We start from the raw sequence: 20,570 nt of genomic DNA, 5'->3' as shown, positions 1-20,570 counted from the left end.
GTAAAAATGAACTCATAATGGTGGCCATAACTTTTTAGACTTTTACACTTTACATAATTTTATACCAACAAATAACTTCATACCAAATTTTCTCTAAATTAGGAAAATATTCTCAAAAAATCTTCTCCAAAAATTAAAATTTAAAAAAAAAAATTTCTCTAAATGTCTTTTAACTTTGTAATTATAATGTTGAAAAAAATCCCCTCAAAACTATCCTCCTTTCATAAACAGATGCTTCTTTCTTGGTCATTGATCTACAAACATAATTCTTCCCCACACAGATGCTACATATGGAACAATATTGGTATGAAGTTCCAAATTGAAGATGGGTTCTTGATAAATTGTTTAAGCCAATTTATTTTGAAAGTATTATTTCCGTTTTGGTTAATGTCGTTTATCATTACTGCAGTATTAAAATCCACCAACTCTTTAATGGAGATGGAGGTGGGGATCTCCGTCCAGAGGCGGGCGAACTTGACAGGGGTCACCAGCTCCTGGGGGTCTCGGTCTACGTGGGCGTGAAGCATGAGGCGGCAGAAAGACGCCCGCAGGTCGAAGGGCAGCGTCTCGTCCATCATGCAGAGGAAGATGAGCTCCACGTCCAGCTGCTTGGAGATCTCGTCTATGGCCAGATACTGACGGTCCAGACACATGCGGGCGAAGAGCTTCAGCTGGTACCTGAGGACGCCCACAGCAGCAGAAAGGCGGCGTTTATCAAACACTGGCGGGCCCTCATGTGATACCTGTGGATGAGCCGTGTGTGGGCGCACCTGTAGTAGGTGAGGACGTTCTCATCGTGAGCGTTTCCCTGTCTCGCCTCCTGAGCCAGCTGCCTGATGCCCTTCTCCTGTCGCTGGTTGTTCTTGTCTATCCACATCAGCCACACCTAAAACAGGTAAACAGATAAACGGATGGATGGATGGATGGATGGATGGATGGATGGATAGATACTTTATTGATCCCGAAGGGAATTCAAGCATCCAGTAGCAGACATAGTAAAGCAATAAAAATGTTCACTTTTTTGATCTGTTTCACAGGCAGAAATTTAAATTATTCTTTCTATGTGGATTCTGTTTACGTGACATTTATTCTGAGTTCAGATGATGAGTTTGGCAATAATTCCTGGACAGATATAATAAGTTCTGTTTCCAAATAAGTTTTGGAAACAGAAGCTGCAGAAAGGCCTGTCCAGGGTGTACCCCGCCTCTCGCCCATTGACTGCTGGGATAGGCTCCAGCCCGCCCGCGACCCGATCGACGGATTCAGCGGTATAGATAATGGATGGATGGATGGAAGCTGCAGAAAGGTCCCGCAGCAAAGAAATGTGTCTGGAGTCGAATTATAGACGAGCAAATTGTGTTCAGAATGTGAACAGAGACAAACATCAGATCAGAATACAGAAAACATTTCAGTTATGAATAATACACAGACAGGCCTACCTCATCCTCGTCTTCAAAGTCGTTTACTCCCAAGTACTCTCCCTGAACGGCACCCGGGTGCGCATCCTTTGGTACACGGCGCCTAGAGGCAAAACAACACCACAAACAACTATTTTAATGTGTCATCTAAAGTCAAATGTTACACTAATATAGGTCTATGATTACTCTGTTTAACCTGCATGCTGCCCCCTACTGGTCACACTCAGATTCTAAGATTTAAAAATGTGTTTATATGGCAAAGCGTATAAACAGCAATCAGCTATTGTGACTTATTGTGTGTCATTTATACGTATTTAAGCTTTTGGCATGTTGTACGCTGGTCCGGATAGGGTACGGCCCGGCGGATGGTTAGGGTACAGCCCGGCGGATAGTTAGGGTACGGTCCGGTGGATGGTTAGGGTACGGCCCGGTGGATGGTTAGGGTACGGCCCGGTGGATGGTTAGGGTACAGCCCGGCGGATGGTTAGGGTACGGCCCGGTGGATGGTTAGGGTACGGCCCGGTGGATGGTTAGGGTACGGTCCGGTGGATGGTTAGGGTACGGCCCGGCGGATGGTTAGGGTACAGTCCGGTGGATGGTTAGGGTACAGTCCGGTGGATGGTTAGGGTACGGTCCGGTGGATGGTTAGGGTACGGTCCGGTGGATGGTTAGGGTACAGCCCGGCAGATGGTTAGGGTACGGCCCGGCAGATGGTTAGGGTACGGCCCGGTGGATGGTTAGGGTACAGTCCGGTGGATGGTTAGGGTACGGCCCGGTGGATGGTTAGGGTACAGTCCGGTGGATGGTTAGGGTACAGTCCGGTGGATGGTTAGGTGGTTAGGGTACAGTCCGGTGGATGGTTAGGGTACGGCCCGCTGGATGGTTAGGGTACGGTCCGGTGGATGGTTAGGGTACGGCCCGGTGGATGGTTAGGGTACAGTCCGGTGGATGGTTAGGGTACAGTCCGGTGGATGGTTAGGTGGTTAGGGTACAGTCCGGTGGATGGTTAGGGTACAGTCCGGTGGATGGTTAGGGTACGGTCCGGTGGATGGTTAGGTGGTTAGGGTACAGTCCGGTGGATGGTTAGGGTACGGTCCGGCGGATGGTTAGGGTACGGTCCGGCGGATGGTTAGGGTACGGTCCGGTGGATGGTTAGGTGGTTAGGGTACAGTCCGGCGGAGGGTTAGGGTACGGTCCGGCGGATGGTTAGGGTACAGTCCGGTGGAGGGTTAGGGTACGGTTCGGTGGATGGTTAGGGTACGGTTCGGTGGCTGGTTAGGGTACGGTCCGGCGGAGGGTTAGGGTACGGTCCGATGGATGGTTAGGGTACAGTCCAGTGGAGGGTAAGGGTACGGTCCGGTGGAGGGTTAGGGTACGGTCCGGCGGATGGTTAGGATACGGTCCAGTGGAGGGGAGGGGTACGGCCCGGTGGATGGTTAGGGTACGGCCCGCTGGATGGTTAGGGTACGGCCCGCTGGATGGTTAGGGTACGGTCCAGTGGAGGGTAAGGGTACGGTCCGGTGGAGGGTTAGGGTACGGTCCGGCGGATGGTTAGGATACGGTCCAGTGGAGGGGAGGGGTACGGCCCGGTGGATGGTTAGGGTACGGCCCGCTGGATGGTTAGGGTACGGCCCGCTGGATGGTTAGGGTACGGTCCGGCGGATGGTTAGGGTACGGTCCGGTGGAGGGTTAGGGTACGGTCCGGCGGATGGTTAGGGTACGGCCCGGTGGATGGTTAGGGTACAGTCCGGCGGATAGTTAGGGTACGGCCCGGTGGATGGTTAGGGTACGGCCCGGCGGATGGTTAGGGTACGGCCCGGCGGATGGTTAGGGTATGGCCCGGCAGATGGTTAGGGTACGGTCCGGCAGATGGTTAGGGTACGGTCCGGTGGATGGTTAGGTGGTTAGGGTACGGTCCGGTGGATGGTTAGGGTACGGCCCGGTGGATGGTTAGGGTACGGTCCGGTGGATGGTTAGGGTACGGTCCGGTGAATGGTTAGGGTACGGCCCGGTGGATGGTTAGGGTACGGCCCGGCGGATGGTTAGGGTACGCCCCGGCGGATGGTTCGGGTACGGCCCGGCGGATGGTTAGGGTACGGCCCGGTGGATGGTTAGGTGGTTAGGGTACAGTCAGATGGATGGTTAGGGTACGGTCCGGTGGATGGTTAGGGTACGGTCCGGCGGATGGTTAGGGTACGGTCCGGTGGATGGTTAGGGTACAGCCCGGCAGATGGTTAGGGTACGGCCCGGCAGATGGTTAGGGTACGGCCCGGTGGATGGTTAGGGTACAGTCCGGTGGATGGTTAGGGTACGGCCCGGTGGATGGTTAGGGTACAGTCCGGTGGATGGTTAGGGTACAGTCCGGTGGATGGTTAGGTGGTTAGGGTACAGTCCGGTGGATGGTTAGGGTACGGCCCGCTGGATGGTTAGGGTACGGTCCGGTGGATGGTTAGGGTACGGCCCGGTGGATGGTTAGGGTACAGTCCGGTGGATGGTTAGGGTACAGTCCGGTGGATGGTTAGGTGGTTAGGGTACAGTCCGGTGGATGGTTAGGGTACAGTCCGGTGGATGGTTAGGGTACGGTCCGGTGGATGGTTAGGTGGTTAGGGTACAGTCCGGTGGATGGTTAGGGTACGGTCCGGCGGATGGTTAGGGTACGGTCCGGCGGATGGTTAGGGTACGGTCCGGTGGATGGTTAGGTGGTTAGGGTACAGTCCGGCGGAGGGTTAGGGTACGGTCCGGCGGATGGTTAGGGTACAGTCCGGTGGAGGGTTAGGGTACGGTTCGGTGGATGGTTAGGGTACGGTTCGGTGGCTGGTTAGGGTACGGTCCGGCGGAGGGTTAGGGTACGGTCCGATGGATGGTTAGGGTACAGTCCAGTGGAGGGTAAGGGTACGGTCCGGTGGAGGGTTAGGGTACGGTCCGGCGGATGGTTAGGATACGGTCCAGTGGAGGGGAGGGGTACGGCCCGGTGGATGGTTAGGGTACGGCCCGCTGGATGGTTAGGGTACGGCCCGCTGGATGGTTAGGGTACGGTCCAGTGGAGGGTAAGGGTACGGTCCGGTGGAGGGTTAGGGTACGGTCCGGCGGATGGTTAGGATACGGTCCAGTGGAGGGGAGGGGTACGGCCCGGTGGATGGTTAGGGTACGGCCCGCTGGATGGTTAGGGTACGGCCCGCTGGATGGTTAGGGTACGGTCCGGCGGATGGTTAGGGTACGGTCCGGTGGAGGGTTAGGGTACGGTCCGGCGGATGGTTAGGGTACGGCCCGGTGGATGGTTAGGGTACAGTCCGGCGGATGGTTAGGGTACGGTCCGGGGGATAGTTAGGGTACGGCCCGGTGGATGGTTAGGGTACGGCCCGGCGGATGGTTAGGGTACGGCCCGGCGGATGGTTAGGGTATGGCCCGGCAGATGGTTAGGGTACGGTCCGGCAGATGGTTAGGGTACGGTCCGGTGGATGGTTAGGTGGTTAGGGTACGGTCCGGTGGATGGTTAGGGTACGGCCCGGTGGATGGTTAGGGTACGGTCCGGTGGATGGTTAGGGTACGGTCCGGTGAATGGTTAGGGTACGGCCCGGTGGATGGTTAGGGTACGGCCCGGCGGATGGTTAGGGTACGCCCCGGCGGATGGTTCGGGTACGGCCCGGCGGATGGTTAGGGTACGGCCCGGTGGATGGTTAGGTGGTTAGGGTACAGTCAGATGGATGGTTAGGGTACGGTCCGGTGGATGGTTAGGGTACGGTCCGGCGGATGGTTAGGGTACGGTCCGGTGGATGGTTAGGGTACGGTCCGGTGGATGGTTAGGGTACGGTCCGTTGGAGGGTAAGGGTACGGTCCGGTGGATGGTTAGGATACGGTCCAGTGGAGGGTAAGGGTACGGTCTGGCAGATGGTTAGGGTACGGCCCGGTGGATGGTTAGGGTACGGCCCGCTGGATGGTTAGGGTACGGTCCGGCGGATGGTTAGGGTACGGCCCGGCGGAGGGTTAGGGTACGGTCCGGCGGATGGTTAGGGTACAGTCTGGCGGATGGTTAGGGTACGGTCCGCAAAAACATGAACTGTTCTGACTTTTAACGATAAACTTTCTTTTAGCTTCAGTGAGCAGTTTCATAAAGAATAAATGTGGCTTTTATGCGGTCACACACTGGTTCATCTTCAATCTAACTGGTTAAAACTGATCTGAAGTGGACCTGTTCCCCACAACCGAACTGATCTCTGATGTAAGGCGAAGGATTTCTGAGGATAAAGGATAAAGGTGAAGGCTCCTTTACTCCCGACTCACTCAGTCTTGATGAGGATGTCCTGGTTTTTGGGGTCCAGCACACATTTACAGATCAGCTCCTGGGTGACGGGGATGGCCACGTTATTGGACACGCACAGATCCGACAGGTAGTCCAGAAACCTGCACAAAGACACAAATAACAACCTTTTTCAAACAAAAGAAGCACAAAGTTCTTTCCTGTTTTCCATAAACACGGCTGCAGCAGCCAAAACAATGTAATCAAATTACTTCTCGTGATCACGACAAACTGAGAGAAATGGTTCAATTTGTTTCTGCTGTCAGTCTCCAGTTTAGCTTTCTGTTTACACTTTTACTGATTAAATCATTTATTTGATATATTCTCATTGGTCGTTTGGGGAACCTGTTCAGAACTGATTCACAGTTTGTTTTTTTTTTTTGTTTTTTTTTAAAAAGTTATAATAAAAAAAATTTAAAAAATTTAATTTTTTTTTTAAATAAATAATAAAAAATAAAAATATATATAATATATTTTTGGAAGTTTTCACTATCAGCCCACAACAGGCACACAAAATAGTTTTCAATACAAATGAAACAGGCCATCGTGCTGCAAAAATAAAATATGTCCATCAGTAAAATTGCAAGGACATTAAGAGGTGACTCCCTGCTGTACCTGTTGGTTCTGAAACCTGATCTCAGATAAGAGGAAGATAACGGACGGATTTGTGTCTACAGAGCTGAAATGAAGCCAGTTTGGTGGCACATAAAACGATGGTGACGGAGTTTTCTCTGCAGGTCTGATGGGAGCTGAAACAAATCTTTTAGCTCACAGTTAAGATTCATGTCACCATCTGTTTTTTACACTTTCGGAACTTTAAAACTCAGAAACTTTGGGCTCAGTGTAACTCAGACTGTATTCAGGGACTAGGGATGGGAATGGAAAACCGGTTCTTGTTGAGAACCGGGTCCCAGTGTTTCAATTCCTTGGAATCATTTGGCGATTTTGCAAAGGATTCCCTCATCGATTCCAGTGGGCGCGAATGACGTCACCACGCAGCGTTGCGTGGCGAGTCCAGCGCAGCCAGCAGCCAACAGTAAACATGGCGCCCAAGCGGTACAAACGCTCGAAAGTTTGGTTACACATCCCTAAAAAAGACGACAACAGGGCAACTTGCAAAAATTTCACCAGAGGGAGGAAATACTACCAACATGCAATAACTATGAATGAATGATTAACGTCGGTGAATCTGAACCTGTTGTGGAGAAAAGGAGTCGAATCACGCGTCGGTCAGCCGTCCATTGGGGAGTTTATTGGAACAAACCGTCACAGCAAATGTGCATACAGAATGTTACAAAATGTCCGCAGAGTTCGCTTCGCGACACCTTCTTATACCGTCTTATCATAACAAGCGTACGTGGCCCTCTCTGGAGGCGCCTAGCTTTCGCCGTAACCATAAACAATCTCATTCTAACTATCAAAAATATTCATATGAACCAGTCAACAAGGCACAGGATGTAATTAGGCCAGATGTCATGACATTTCTCTCCCACAAACCCAGCAACGTTAGCAACGTTAGCATGTCCTCGGCTAACACTGCAGGTAACTAACTAACAAACACTGCCTATCATGTTAGCACCATTTGCCTGATTGTAAAAGCTGCTGTTAGTAACGGTTAAGGTTAAATGAATGCCTTCTCAGGCATTACATTTAGATGAAATCATGAGAGACAGAGCCTGACTGGCTCAGAGCCAGAGGCTGGTGGTGCTACCCCCAGTTCACCTCTACCTCCAGCTTCTCCTTTCACCAGAGCAGGAAGAGTTAAATTACCCAGGCCAGGATAGACCAATGTGGACCTCACCGTTGTTGGGTTTGTGAGGTCATGACTCGTGTTACTTCTAAACTAAACAAAGTTGATGCTAATCGACCGGTTTGTTGTCCTTTTTCTCCAAATGAGAATCGATAAGGGAACCGATAAAGAACCGAATCGCTAAGGAGAATCGAAAATGGAATTGGAATCGTAAAAATCTTACCAATTCCCATCCCTATTCAGGACCGTACGGTTTTACCCCCCCCGACCCCCTCTGGGCGTACCTGGGCTCTCGGTTCTTGCGGACCAGGTTGACGAACGTCTCCACCTCGGTCTTGGTGATGTGTTTCTCCAGCAGTTTGCGGTTGTTGTGCAGCAGGGCGGTGATGGTGTCTTCAGCCAGGATGTCGTAGCCGATCTGACTCTGCATCACACCGAACTGCTTCGCTATGTGCTCCTGGAAACAGGGTGGGGGGGGCACGGGTTTAACCCATTTAGGCCTAAAACTCCTGGAAAAGAATGCCTGTAAAACCTATGGGCGATTTCAGAAAGACCCCCTAAAACCTTAAGTTTTTCTGGAAATTCAGCAATTGTGTCAACACCTACTAAATGATTGATTTCTCAGCCTCTGTAGCAGATAGAAACAAAATTCAAAAAGTATTTGAGAGCTTACACCTGTGGCTTTCTTTGGAAACTGAGTTTATTTACATACACCTTCACGAAAATAGAAAAATGTAAAAAGTAAAGTGCAGGAACAGCACTATTTTAATAAAAAAAACAGTAATAAAATAAAATAAAAAGTGAAGTGCAGGAACAGCACTACTTTCAATTAGATTAAATGCCTGCAACGGTGTGGCATCTGCAGGTAAATCCACTTTCACCCCTGGTGTGCGGTTGAAATCTCTCCGTCGATTACGGTGCTAATTGTCAGTCTTCCACTCACATTCAAACCCTTCAAAATCATCCTCGTCGTTATCGTCATCTTCAAACATATGTGCTCGCCATAAATCTCGATCAATTGGGTCAGCACGTTCATCAGCATCATCAAAGCCAAGAAACTCCTCACAATCGCTACCGTCTGAAATGTCTTGTTCGATGTAACTTACTTAACTTCAAAACAATGACACGAGGAACATGACGACACTCTCACGTGTCTCTTATAATGCATTTAATTGGCGCAGAGGTCAATAATTGGTGCAAAACAACCCGTATACAGGAAAAAAGACGTAAACGCTTTCCCGGCCTTAATGGTACACTGCAAAAAGTGAAATCTAAGTAAGAAGAAATATCTTAGATCAAGGGGATATCTGCTTATTTTTTGTCCGATAAGATAATTCTTCTTAGTAAGCAGTTTTTATTTTTATGCTGCATGCACACTACTTTGTGTGTGTGTGTGTGTGTGTGTGTGTGTGTGTGTGTGTGTGAGTATATTATAAGTGGAACAAATCTCACTTTCGCTTTTTAACATTGAGGCTGCCATGTTTTGTTGTACTCATGTGCATGTTAAAAATAATAAAGAAGCATTTAATTTAACCAAGTCTGTGTCACTTCCTCTTTTAATACTGTCAGGATCACTGATTATTAAGCATTACTATGATTCCACAGCTTTTTACTTATTTAAAAAAAAATAAGAAAAATATTATACATACAGAGGAAAATATTCTTAGCTATATCAAGAAAAGTACACTAGTTTTTAGTATGACTTTGCTGGTTTCAAGAAATATAAGGCCTAGTTCATACCACTATGTCAAAATAATGTCTCAAGCATTTACTTAATTCAAGAATATTTTTCAATATATTGAGAAAATAGGCCACGTGTATTTAATTAGAATGAAGAAGAATTTACTTGTTACTAGTTCAAATACACTAATTCTAAGGTATTTGTGGGTTAATTGAGATTAGATATTTTTACTTGTTTTGAAATGTCTTGACAAGCCCCATTTTCTTGTTCCATTGGCAGATAATTTAGCTATTTTTAAGCAAAATACACCTAATTTTTGTACTTTTTTTTCTTGTTTTTGAAAGCTGGCTTTTTGCAGTGTAGAATAACGCAACAGCGCCCCCCGGCTTTAAAGGTAGAAATGCTTTCCCGGCCTAAATGGGTCAACACAAACAACCAGGAACCTGCTGAGGTCCGGAGCCACGGTCGCACTCACCTGGTTCTTGCGGTAGTCGTCCTGGGAGTGTCGCAGGACTCGGTAGCACAGCCGGAACATGTACTGGTACGGCGTGTTCTTCTGGTCGGCCAGCTCCTCCAGACACAGCAGAGGACTCTCCCCTTCCCCACGCTCCTTAAAGGGGGCCTTCAGGATGCCGAAGATCTGAACAAACACACCAGACAGAGGGATGAACCAGCTCCTGCCTGGACTGGATTCATTTCATCAACTGGAATGTCTTCCTTCTGTCTCCTCCCTGGTTGTTTTGTGTCTCTGAGGCCGTTTCAGATTCTCTTTCATTTTTCCTCAGACTGACTTCTGGCCCTTTGTGGTTAATTCATGTCAGATTAAGGACATTTTGCATCATCTTCTCGTTGCTTTGCGTCTCTTCTTATTAGGGCTGTAGCGATACACTAATCTCACGATACGATACGATACACGATATTCAGCCAACGATACGATTCAATCGATACCATACAATTCGATACAATTCGATACGATTGATTCGATACAATTGATTTGATACCATACAATTCGATACGATTCGATTGATTCGATACAATTCAATTCGGGGCTGCATGGTGGTGTGGTGTTTAGCACCGTCGCCTCACAGCAAGAAGGTTCCAGGTTCAACTCCCGGCTGGGGCCTTTCTGTGTGGAGTTTGCATGTTCTCCCCGTGTATGCGTGGGTTCTCTCCGGGTACTCCGGCTTCCTCCCACTGTCCAAAAACATGCATGTTAGGTTCATTGGTGTCTCTAAAATTGTCCTTAGGAGTGAGTGTGAGCGTGTGTGGTTGTTTGTCTGGTTTGTCTCTGTGTGGCCCTGTGATGGACTGGCGGCCTGTCCAGGGTGTAACCCCGCCTCTCGCCCATTGACCGCTGGGATAGGCTCCAGCCCCCCGGCGACCCGACCGACGGATTCAGCGGTATAGAAAATGGATGGACAATTCAATTCGATACGACTCGAAAAGATTCGATACGATATTCAGCCAACGATACGATTTGATACACTTACATCATTTTCTGGGGAAAAAAAGGGACAGTGTGATTTGACCTTTGAACCGGAAGGAAAACACCGCCGATGTTCTGTTCCCTCATCAGCTTCTGACCCGTTTCAGGATTAGGGATGGGAATCGAGAACCGTTCCCAAAGTTCAATTCCTTGAATAAGGAATAATCAATAAGGGAATCGTTTGCAAAATCGCCAAACGATTCCCTTATCGATTCCAGTGGGCGCGAACGACGTCACCACGCAGCGTTGCGTGGCGAGTCCAGCGCAGCCAGCAGCCAACAGTAAACATGGCGCCCAAGTGGTACAAACGCTCGAAAGTTTGATTACACATCCCTAAAAAAGACGACAACAGGGCAACTTGCAAAAATTTCACCAAAGGGAGGAAATACTACCAACATGCAATAACTATGATTGAATGTCGCGTTTTCGCTCCGCTCCGGACTAACGTTGGTGAATCTGAACCCAGCAACGTTAGCAACGTTAGCATGTCCTCGGCTAACACTGCAGGTAACTAACTAACAAACACTGCCTATCATGTTAGCACCATTTGCCTGATTGTAAAAGCTGCTGTTAGTAACGGTTAAGGTTAAATGAATGCCTTCTCAGGCATTACATTTAGATGAAATCATGAGAGACAGAGCCTGACTGGCTCAGAGCCAGAGGCTGGTGGTACTACCCCCAGTTCACCTCTACCTCCAGCTTCTCCTTTCACCAGAGCAGGAAGAGTTAAATTACCCAGGCCAGGATAGACCAATGTGGACCTCACCGTTGTTGGGTTTGTGAGGTCATGACTCGTGTTACTTCTAAACTAAACAAAGTTGATGCTAATCGACCGGTTTGTTGTCCTTTTTCTCCAAATGAGAATCGATAAGGGAACCGACAAAGAACCGAATCGTTAAGCAGAATCGAAAATGGAATTGGAATCGTAAAAATCTTATCAATTCCCATACCTATTCAGGATGTTCTGTTCCTGAAACGGGTCAGATCAGAAACTGATCTGACCTGTTTCAGGATGTTCTGTTCCCTCATCAGCTTCTGATCTGACCTGTTTCAGGATGTTCTGTTCCCTCATCAGCTTCTGATCTGACCTGTTTCAGGATGTTCTGTTCCCTCATCAGTTTCTGATCTGACCCGTTTCAGGATGTTCTGTTCCCTCATCAGTTTCTGATCTGACCCGTTTCAGGATGTTCTGTTCCCTCATCAGTTTCTGATCTGACCTGTTTCAGGATGTTCTGTTCCCTCATCGGCTTCTGATCTGACCCGTTTCAGGATGTTCTGTTCCCTCATCGGCTTCTGATCTGACCCGTTTCAGGATGTTCTGTTCCCTCATCAGTTTCTGATCTGACCTGTTTCAGGATGTTCTGTTCCCTCATCAGCTTCTGATCAGACCTGTTTCAGGATGTTCTGTTCCCTCATCAGCTTCTGATCTGACCTGTTTCAGGATGTTCTGTTCCCTCATCAGCTTCTGATCTGACCTGTTTCAGGGTGTTCTGTTCCCTCATCAGCTTCTGATCTGACCTGTTTCAGGATGTTCTGTTCCCTCATCAGCTTCTGATCTGACCCGTTTCAGGATGTTCTGTTCCCTCATCAGCTTCTGATCTGACCTGTTTCAGGATGTTCTGTTCCCTCATCAGCTTCTGATCTGACCTGTTTCAGGATGTTCTGTTCCCTCATCAGCTTCTGATCTGACCTGTTTCAGGATGTTCTGTTCCCTCATCAGCTTCTGATCTGACCTGTTTCAGGATGTTCTGTTCCCTCATCAGCTTCTGATCTGACCTGTTTCAGGATGTTCTGTTCCCTCATCAGTTTCTGATCTGACCCGTTTCAGGATGTTCTGTTCCCTCATCAGCTTCTGATCTGACCTGTTTCAGGATGTTCTGTTCCCTCATCAGCTTCTGATCTGACCTGTTTCAGGATGTTCTGTTCCCTCATCAGCTTCTGATCTGACCCGTTTCAAGATGTTCTGTTCCCTCATCAGCTTCTGATCTGACCTGTTTCAGGATGTTCTGTTCCCTCATCAGCTTCTGATCTGACCTGTTTCAGGGTGTTCTGTTCCCTCATCAGCTTCTGATCTGACCCGTTTCAGGATGTTCTGTTCCCTCATCAGCTTCTGATCTGACCTGTTTCAGGATGTTCTGTTCCCTCATCAGCTTCTGATCTGACCTGTTTCAGGATGTTCTGTTCCCTCATCAGCTTCTGATCTGACCCGTTTCAGGATGTTCTGTTCCTTCATCAGCTTCTGATCTGACCTGTTTCAGGATGTTCTGTTCCCTCATCAGTTTCTGATCTGACCTGTTTCAGGATGTTCTGTTCCCTCATCAGCTTCTGATCTGACCTGTTTCAGGATGTTCTGTTCCCTCATCAGCTTCTGATCTGACCTGTTTCAGGATGTTCTGTTCCCTCATCAGCTTCTGATCTGACCTGTTTCAGGATGTTCTGTTCCCTCATCAGCTTCTGATCTGACCTGTTTCAGGATGTTCTGTTCCCTCATCAGTTTCTGATCTGACCTGTTTCAGGATGTTCTGTTCCCTCATCAGCTTCTGATCTGACCTGTTTCAGGATGTTCTGTTCCCTCATCAGCTTCTGATCTGACCTGTTTCAGGATGTTCTGTTCCCTCATCAGCTTCTGATCTGACCTGTTTCAGGATGTTCTGTTCCCTCATCAGCTTCTGATCTGACCCGTTTCAGGATGTTCTGTTCCCTCATCAGATTCTGATCTGACCCGTTTCAGGATGTTCTGTTCCCTCATCAGATTCTGATCTGACCCGTTTCAGGATGTTCTGTTCCCTCATCAGTTTCTGATCTGACCTGTTTCAGGATGTTCTGTTCCCTCATCAGCTTCTGATCTGACCCGTTTCAGGATGTTCTGTTCCCTCATCAGATTCTGATCTGACCCGTTTCAGGATGTTCTGTTCCCTCATCAGATTCTGATCTGACCCGTTTCAGGATGTTCTGTTCCCTCATCAGTTTCTGATCTGACCTGTTTCAGGATGTTCTGTTCCCTCATCAGCTTCTGATCTGACCCGTTTCAGGATGTTCTGTTCCCTCATCAGATTCTGATCTGACCCGTTTCAGGATGTTCTGTTCCCTCATCAGATTCTGATCTGACCCGTTTCAGGATGTTCTGTTCCCTCATCAGTTTCTGATCTGACCTGTTTCAGGATGTTCTGTTCCCTCATCAGATTCTGATCTGACCCGTTTCAGGATGTTCTGTTCCCTCATCAGTTTCTGATCTGACCTGTTTCAGGATGTTCTGTTCCCTCATCAGCTTCTGATCGGACCTGTTTCAGGATGTTCTGTTCCCTCATCAGCTTCTGATCTGACCCGTTTCAGGATGTTCCGTTCCCTCATCAGCTTCTGATCTGACCTGTTTCAGGATGTTCTGTTCCCTCATCAGCTTCTGATCTGACCCGTTTCAGGATGTTCTGTTCCCTCATCAGCTTCTGATCTGACCTGTTTCAGGATGTTCTGTTCCCTCATCAGCTTCTGATCTGACCTGTTTCAGGATGTTCTGTTCCCTCATCAGCTTCTGATCTGACCCGTTTCAGGATGTTCTGTTCCCTCATCAGCTTCTGATCTGACCCGTTTCAGGATGTTCTGTTCCCTCATCAGCTTCTGATCTGACCCGTTTCAGGATGTTCTGTTCCCTCATCAGCTTCTGATCTGACCTGTTTCAGGATGTTCTGTTCCCTCATCAGCTTCTGATCTGACCTGTTTCAGGATGTTCTGTTCCCTCATCAGTTTCTGATCTGACCCGTTCCAGGATGTTCTGTTCCCTCATCAGCTTCTGATCTGACCTGTTTCAGGATGTTCTGTTCCCTCATCAGCTTCTGATCTGACCCGTTTCAGGATGTTCTGTTCCCTCATCAGCTTCTGATCTGACCTGTTTCAGGATGTTCCGTTCCCTCATCAGCTTCTGATCTGACCTGTTTCAGGATGTTCTGTTCCCTCATCAGTTTCTGCCTCTCCCGGTTGGGTTTGGTCATGGCCACGTCCAGCACCGCCTGGCCGCTGTTGAGCACGTCGGCCACGAAGAAAACCACGTCCTCCAGCAGCTTGATGGCGAACCTGACAAACACAAACACCTCTGAGGATCCGCTCCTTCCGGGTTCCGCGTTTGCTCTGCATTTCGGCGCCGTACCTGCGGTCGTTCTGGCTGATGAAGCCGCGGTTCAGCTGGTCCACCACCGTGCTCAGCATGGCGCTGGCGTCGTTGGCGAAGTCCAGATCTCTGATCTCCATCACGGGAACCGAGACGATGGCGAACGCCTCCTTGTCCTCTTTGGTTGAACAGGTTCCCAGCTGCAGGAGGAGTTACGGGAAGGTACGGATTAGATTACCAATCAGCCAATGAACAGCCCACTGTGGGGGGTTTCAGTCTGACCAAAGGTCCAAAAAGACCCAAACAAAATATGTTTAAAAATACTCAAACCATCAACACTCGACTGAGAATGATACAGATTAATTGGATAATGCGAACACATATCTCTCCTGTACAATTAAATAAATTTGATCCTAATATACTTGATCTATGTTATAAGTGCATTATATCACTGTTTATGGAAATGTGAAGAGATTCAAACATGTTGGAGCTCAGTGTTAAAGTATATCTCTCAGATAAACCTTTATGCCCTGAGGTGTGTGTTTTAGGCATTTATCCAGATGTTCTTTATCTTGTGAGGAAAGAAAACCTTTGACCTTTGTTTACTGCATTATGCTGGAAGAATGTTGTTTTTTTACCCGCTGGTTAAATAACTTAACATGGAGTTTGGCTCTTGAGAAACTGACCTATATTGTTAGAAAGAGGGCTTCTGAATTTTATGACATTTGGAGGATATTTCTGGTTGAGGGAGGGAGAATGAGATAATTATTACATTATTATTATAATATTATATTATTATTATTATAATTATAATTATGATGAAAATTATTTAATTTGTTGTTGGGGGTGCAAGCTGTAACATATATTTTGAATACTGTTTTTATTTTTTTATTTATTTATATATACACTACCGTTCAAAAGTTTGGGGTCACCCAAACAATTTTGTGTTTTCCATGAAAAGTCACACTTATTCACCACCATACGTTGTGAAATGAATAGAAAATATAGTCAAGACATTGACAAGGTTAGAAATAATGATTTGTATTTGAAATAACATTATTTTTACATCAAACTTTGCTTTCGTCAAAGAATCCTCCATTTGCAGCAATTACAGCATTGCAGACCTTTGGCATTCTAGCTGTTAATTTGTTGAGGTAAGCTGGAGAAATTGCACCCCACGCTTCTAGAAGCAGCTCCCACAAGTTGGATTGGTTGGATGGGCACTTCTTGCGTACCATACGGTCAAGCTGCTCCCACAACAGCTCAATGGGGTTCAGATCTGGTGACTGCGCTGGCCACTCCATTACCGATAGATTACCAGCTGCCTGCTTCTGCTGTAAATAGTTCTTGCACAATTTGGAGGTGTGTTTAGGGTCATTGTCCTGTTGTAGGATGAAATTGGCTCCAATCAAGCGCTGTCCACTGGGTATGGCATGGCGTTGCAAAATGATAGCCTTCCTCATTCAGAATCCCTTTTACCCTGTACAAATCTCCCACCATACCAGCACCAAAGCAGCCCCAGACCATCACATTACCTCCACCATGCTTAACAGATGGCGTCAGGCATTCTTCCAGCATCTTTTCATTTGTTCTGCGTCTCACAAACGTTCTTCTTTGTGATCCAAACACCTCAAACTTGGATTCATCCGTCCACAACACTTTTTTCCAGTCTTCCTCTGTCCAATGTCTGTGTTCTTTTGCCCATCTTAATCTTTTTCTTTTATTGGCCAGTCTCAGATATGGCTTTTTCTTTGCCACCCTGCCCTGAAGCCCAAAATCCCGCAGCCGCCTCTTCACTGTAGATGTTGACACTGGTGTTTTGCGGGTACTATTTAATGAAGATGCCAGTTGGGGACCTGTGAGGCGTCTGTTTCTCAAACTAGAGACTCTAATGTGCTTATCTTCTTGCTTAGTTGTGCAACGCGGCCTCCCACTTCTTTTTCTACTCTGGTTAGAGCCTGTTTGTGCTGTCCTCTGAAGGGAGTAGTACACACCGTTGTAAGAAATCTTCAATTTCTGAGCAATTTCTCGCATGGATTAGCCTTCATTTCTAAGAACAAGAATAGACTGTCGAGTTTCAGATGAAAGTTCTCTTTTTCTGGCCATCTTGAGCGTTTAATTGACCCCAGCAATGTGATGCTCCAGAAACTCAATCTGCTCAAAGGAAGGTCAGTTTTGTAGCTTCTGTATTGAGCTAAACTGTTTTCAGATGCGTGAACATGATTGCACAAGGGTTTTCTAATCATCAATTAGCCTTCTGAGCCAATGAGCGAACACATTGTACCATTAGAACACTGGACTGATAGTTGCTGGAAATGGGCCTCTATACACGTATGTAGATATTGCACCAAAAAACAGACATTTGCTGCTAGAATAGTCATTTACCACATTAGCAATGTATAGAGTGTATTTCTTTAACGTTAAGACTAGTTTAAAGTTATCTTCATTGAAAAGTACAGTGCTTTTCCTTCAAAAATAAGGACATCTAAATGTGACCCCAAACTTTTGAACGGTAGTGTATATACATATATATATATATATATATATATATATGTGTTTATTTACTTATTTATTTTTCTTGTTTTCATTATTTCATATTCATTGCACAGTATTTTGCTGACTAATTACTGCAGTTTAATGCATCTTTTTTAATCATTTAATTATTATTTTCTTTACTGCAATATGTTTTGGATGTTTAAATTGTTGGATGTTGTTATATTAACAGGAAAAAACAATAAATATATGTTTAAAAAAAAACAAAAAAAGACCCAAACATGTATTCTATCATCATACATGACAAGAAACAAACACATTTTTTATTTTAAAACACATGAAACTGTTTTCTAGTGATCAGTCCTTATTGGATTAACTAGTTAACGTTAATATTTGGAGCTCCAGACATGCAGACTTTAGTCAGAACTCACCATGAGTCTGATGGGTCGCTCCTCGTCGATATCGATGGGCACGTTGGTGCTCTGGATCCACGTGTTGGTGCAAAGATGCCTCAGTCGAACGTACGAGTTTCTGAAAGAAAAACACCTCCAGTTATCCTCCATCTGCAGACCCAAAACCTTTTCTAAAATAAAATGTAGAACCAGAAACAGAATCTGAAGCAGCAACACTCAGTGAAAGCTGTCAGAGTCAGTTTCCCATCCTGCTCCATCAGCTTCCTTTAACGACCTTTCTTAACGCTTTGGGAACTGAATTTTTCAGAGGAATCTGGGTCCATTCCTGCTGAATCCCAGATTCCAGTCGGCTGAAAAGACGTCACCTGGATGGCAGCATCTGTCTCTCCAGAACTCCAACATCCAGCTCTGCATCAGGGGCGCCTTCACACAGATGAAGCCCTCCCTGCCACGGACCCTGATGCCCCCCCCCACCACCACAGACGCTGGCTTTAAACCTTTCTCTGAGAGACAGCCTGGATGCTCTTTCTCAGCAGTTTTTCCCAGAAGCAGCTGAAAGTTGGACTCATCTGCCCACAGAACACGTGTCCACTGTCTTTCTGTCCATCTGAGACCAGCTGGTGTCCAGAGAACTGGGCCGGGTTCCAGAAACCCAAGGAAAACTCAAAGAAAACTCCAGAAAACTCCAGAAAACTCAAAGAAAACTCCAGAAAACTAAAAGAAAACTCCAGAACTCACAGAAAACTCAAAGAAAACTCCAGAAAAATCCTGAAAACTCAAAGAACACAAAGAAAAATCAAAGAAAACTCCAGAAAACTCAAAGAAAACTACAGAAATCTCAAAGAAAACTCAAAGAAAACAAAGAAAACTCAAAGAAAACAAAGAAAACTCAAAGAAAACTCAAAGAAAACAAAGAAAACTCAAAGAAAACAAAGAAAGCTCCAGAAAACTCAAAGAAAACTCCAGAAAACTCAAAGAAAACTCCAGAAAAATCCTGAAAACTCAAAGAACACAAAGAAAAATCAAAGAAAACTCCAGAAAACTCAAAGAAAACTACAGAAATCTCAAAGAAAACTCAAAGAAAGCTCCAGAAAACTCAAAGAAAACTCAAAGAAAACAAAGAAAGCTCCAGAAAACTCCAGAAAAATCCTGAAAACTCAAAGAACACAAAGAAAAATCAAAGAAAACTCCAGAAAACTCAAAGAAAACTACAGAAATCTCAAAGAAAACTCAAAGAAAACAAAGAAAGCTCCAGAAAACTCAAAGAAAACTACAGAAAACTCAAAGAAAACTCAAAGAAAACAAAGAAATCTCAAGAGATCTTTTCCTGGTCTTTCCTAAACTTTTCCTGATCTTTCCTGATCTTTTCCTGATCTTTTCCTGATCTTTTCCTGATCTTTCCTGATCTTTCCTGATCTTTTCCTGATCTTTCCTGATCTTTCCTGATCTTTCCTGATCTTTTCCTGGTCTCCTCCTGAGAACCATTTGCTGAACTTATAGATGGTTCTCTGATGGAGTTTGGCCCAAAGCGTGAGCCCCGACCCGTCCCTGTTGGAGAGGCTGAACCTTTGGTGGAAGCTGCTGTTACACCCTCACCTGTCAGCAGGTGACCTGCTGGCTGGAGCAGCTTCCAGAACTTTCTGTCTTTCTGTGACTCCAGAACAACTTTCAGGTTCTGGAGTTACTCTGCAGAACCTTAAAGGACCAAACATCTCGGTTTCCTCACCGCGGCACAAAGGAGTCGGTTTTCTGCAGCGTGGTCGGGTCCAGCTCGAACAGCGAGGCGATGTCGTTCCCGTGAGGCACCACCACCAGCTTGTACTTGATCCTCTCGCCGTGGGAACGCTTGTTGCTACGACTACTGTCCATCTGCAGAGGCGGAAGGTGGAGACGTTAATACAGAAGTTCCTCCTTCCGAGTAAAAGTTCCGTACCCTTCTCCATGTTTGGTGGATCCGCCGATTACTTTCTTTTCCTGTTCCACAGCAGACAGCAGCAGACTTTTACAAAATAAAAGCCTGTGAGCAGCAGACTTTTACAAAATAAAAGCCTGTGAGCAACAGACTTTTACAAAATAAAAGCCTGTGAGCAACAGACTTTTACAAAATAAAAGCCTGTGAGCAACAGACTTTTACAAAATAAAAGCCTGTGAGCAACAGACTTTTACAAAATAAAAGCTTGTGAGCAACAGACTTTTACAAAATAAAAGCCTGTGAGCAAAAGACTTTTACAGAATAAAAGCCTGTGAGCAACAGACTTTTACAAAATAAAAGCCTGTGAGCAAAATACTTTTACAAAATAAAAGCCTGTGAGCAACAGACTTTTACAATAATAAAAGCCTGTGAGCAACAGACTTTTACAAAATAAAAGCCTGTGAGCAAAATACTTTTACAAAATAAAAGCCTGTGAGCAACAGACTTTTACAAAATAAAAGCCTGTGAGCAGCAGACTTTTACAAAATAAAAGCCTGTGAGCGACAGACTTTTACAAAATAAAAGCCTGTGAGCAGCAGACTTTTACAAAATAAAAGCCTGTGAGCGACAGACTTTTACAAAATAAAAGCCTGTGAGCAACAGGCTTTTGTGTCAACGTTTATGTTAAAAGAATTTAAAAAAAAAAAAAAATCAAACTTCCACTTCTAAAACTCTGTGATGGAGAAACTCACCGAGGACGACAGCTCTGCGTTGTCCCCTTTATAGCCCGGGTTCTCCTGGAAGAGGAAAGCATTTCCAAAGATTTGTTTCTCACACAGAAATCAGAGCTTAGAACAGGATTCTTTAACCTTTGCAATGGTGGCGTTGCCATGGTTACCTCAGCAGCCAGGTAGTTCCCGGTGGCCAGGTGCTTGAATCGGTACAGGCTGTTCCAGTGCCCCGCCCCCCCTCTGCACGGGTCGTGATGGACGACCTGAAGGACCAATCAGGGCACAGA

General features: G+C 46.3%; 1 protein-coding gene across 4 annotated transcripts in view; it reads right to left on the bottom strand.

Moving 5' to 3' along the window:
• The window catches only part of itpr3 (inositol 1,4,5-trisphosphate receptor, type 3), a 153,395-nt gene that overhangs the window by 89,557 nt on the left and 43,268 nt on the right, over positions 1-20,570 (bottom strand). For 3 of the 4 annotated variants that reach the window (XM_075475918.1, XM_075475919.1, XM_075475920.1), the window contains exons 10-21: positions 20,451-20,546; positions 20,305-20,349; positions 19,367-19,509; positions 17,659-17,758; positions 14,774-14,934; positions 14,559-14,700; positions 9,622-9,786; positions 7,750-7,922; positions 5,700-5,819; positions 1,440-1,521; positions 771-886; positions 427-678 (exon numbers count right to left, since the gene is read on the bottom strand). In XM_075475918.1, coding sequence (XP_075332033.1) covers positions 427-678; positions 771-886; positions 1,440-1,521; positions 5,700-5,819; positions 7,750-7,922; positions 9,622-9,786; positions 14,559-14,700; positions 14,774-14,934; positions 17,659-17,758; positions 19,367-19,509; positions 20,305-20,349; positions 20,451-20,546 — 1,595 coding nt within the window. Of the gene's footprint in view, positions 1-426; positions 679-770; positions 887-1,439; positions 1,522-5,699; positions 5,820-7,749; positions 7,923-9,621; positions 9,787-11,720; positions 11,752-14,558; positions 14,701-14,773; positions 14,935-17,658; positions 17,759-19,366; positions 19,510-20,304; positions 20,350-20,450; positions 20,547-20,570 lie in introns of those variants that run through there. The other variant, XM_075475921.1, reaches the window with a different exon arrangement.

The sequence above is a fragment of the Odontesthes bonariensis genome, chromosome 10 (genome assembly GCF_027942865.1).
Source record: "Odontesthes bonariensis isolate fOdoBon6 chromosome 10, fOdoBon6.hap1, whole genome shotgun sequence".
Lineage (NCBI taxonomy): Eukaryota > Metazoa > Chordata > Actinopteri > Atheriniformes > Atherinopsidae > Odontesthes > Odontesthes bonariensis.
Note: the sequence above shows the minus strand (reverse complement) of the source record. Positions and strands in the feature narration are given on the sequence as shown.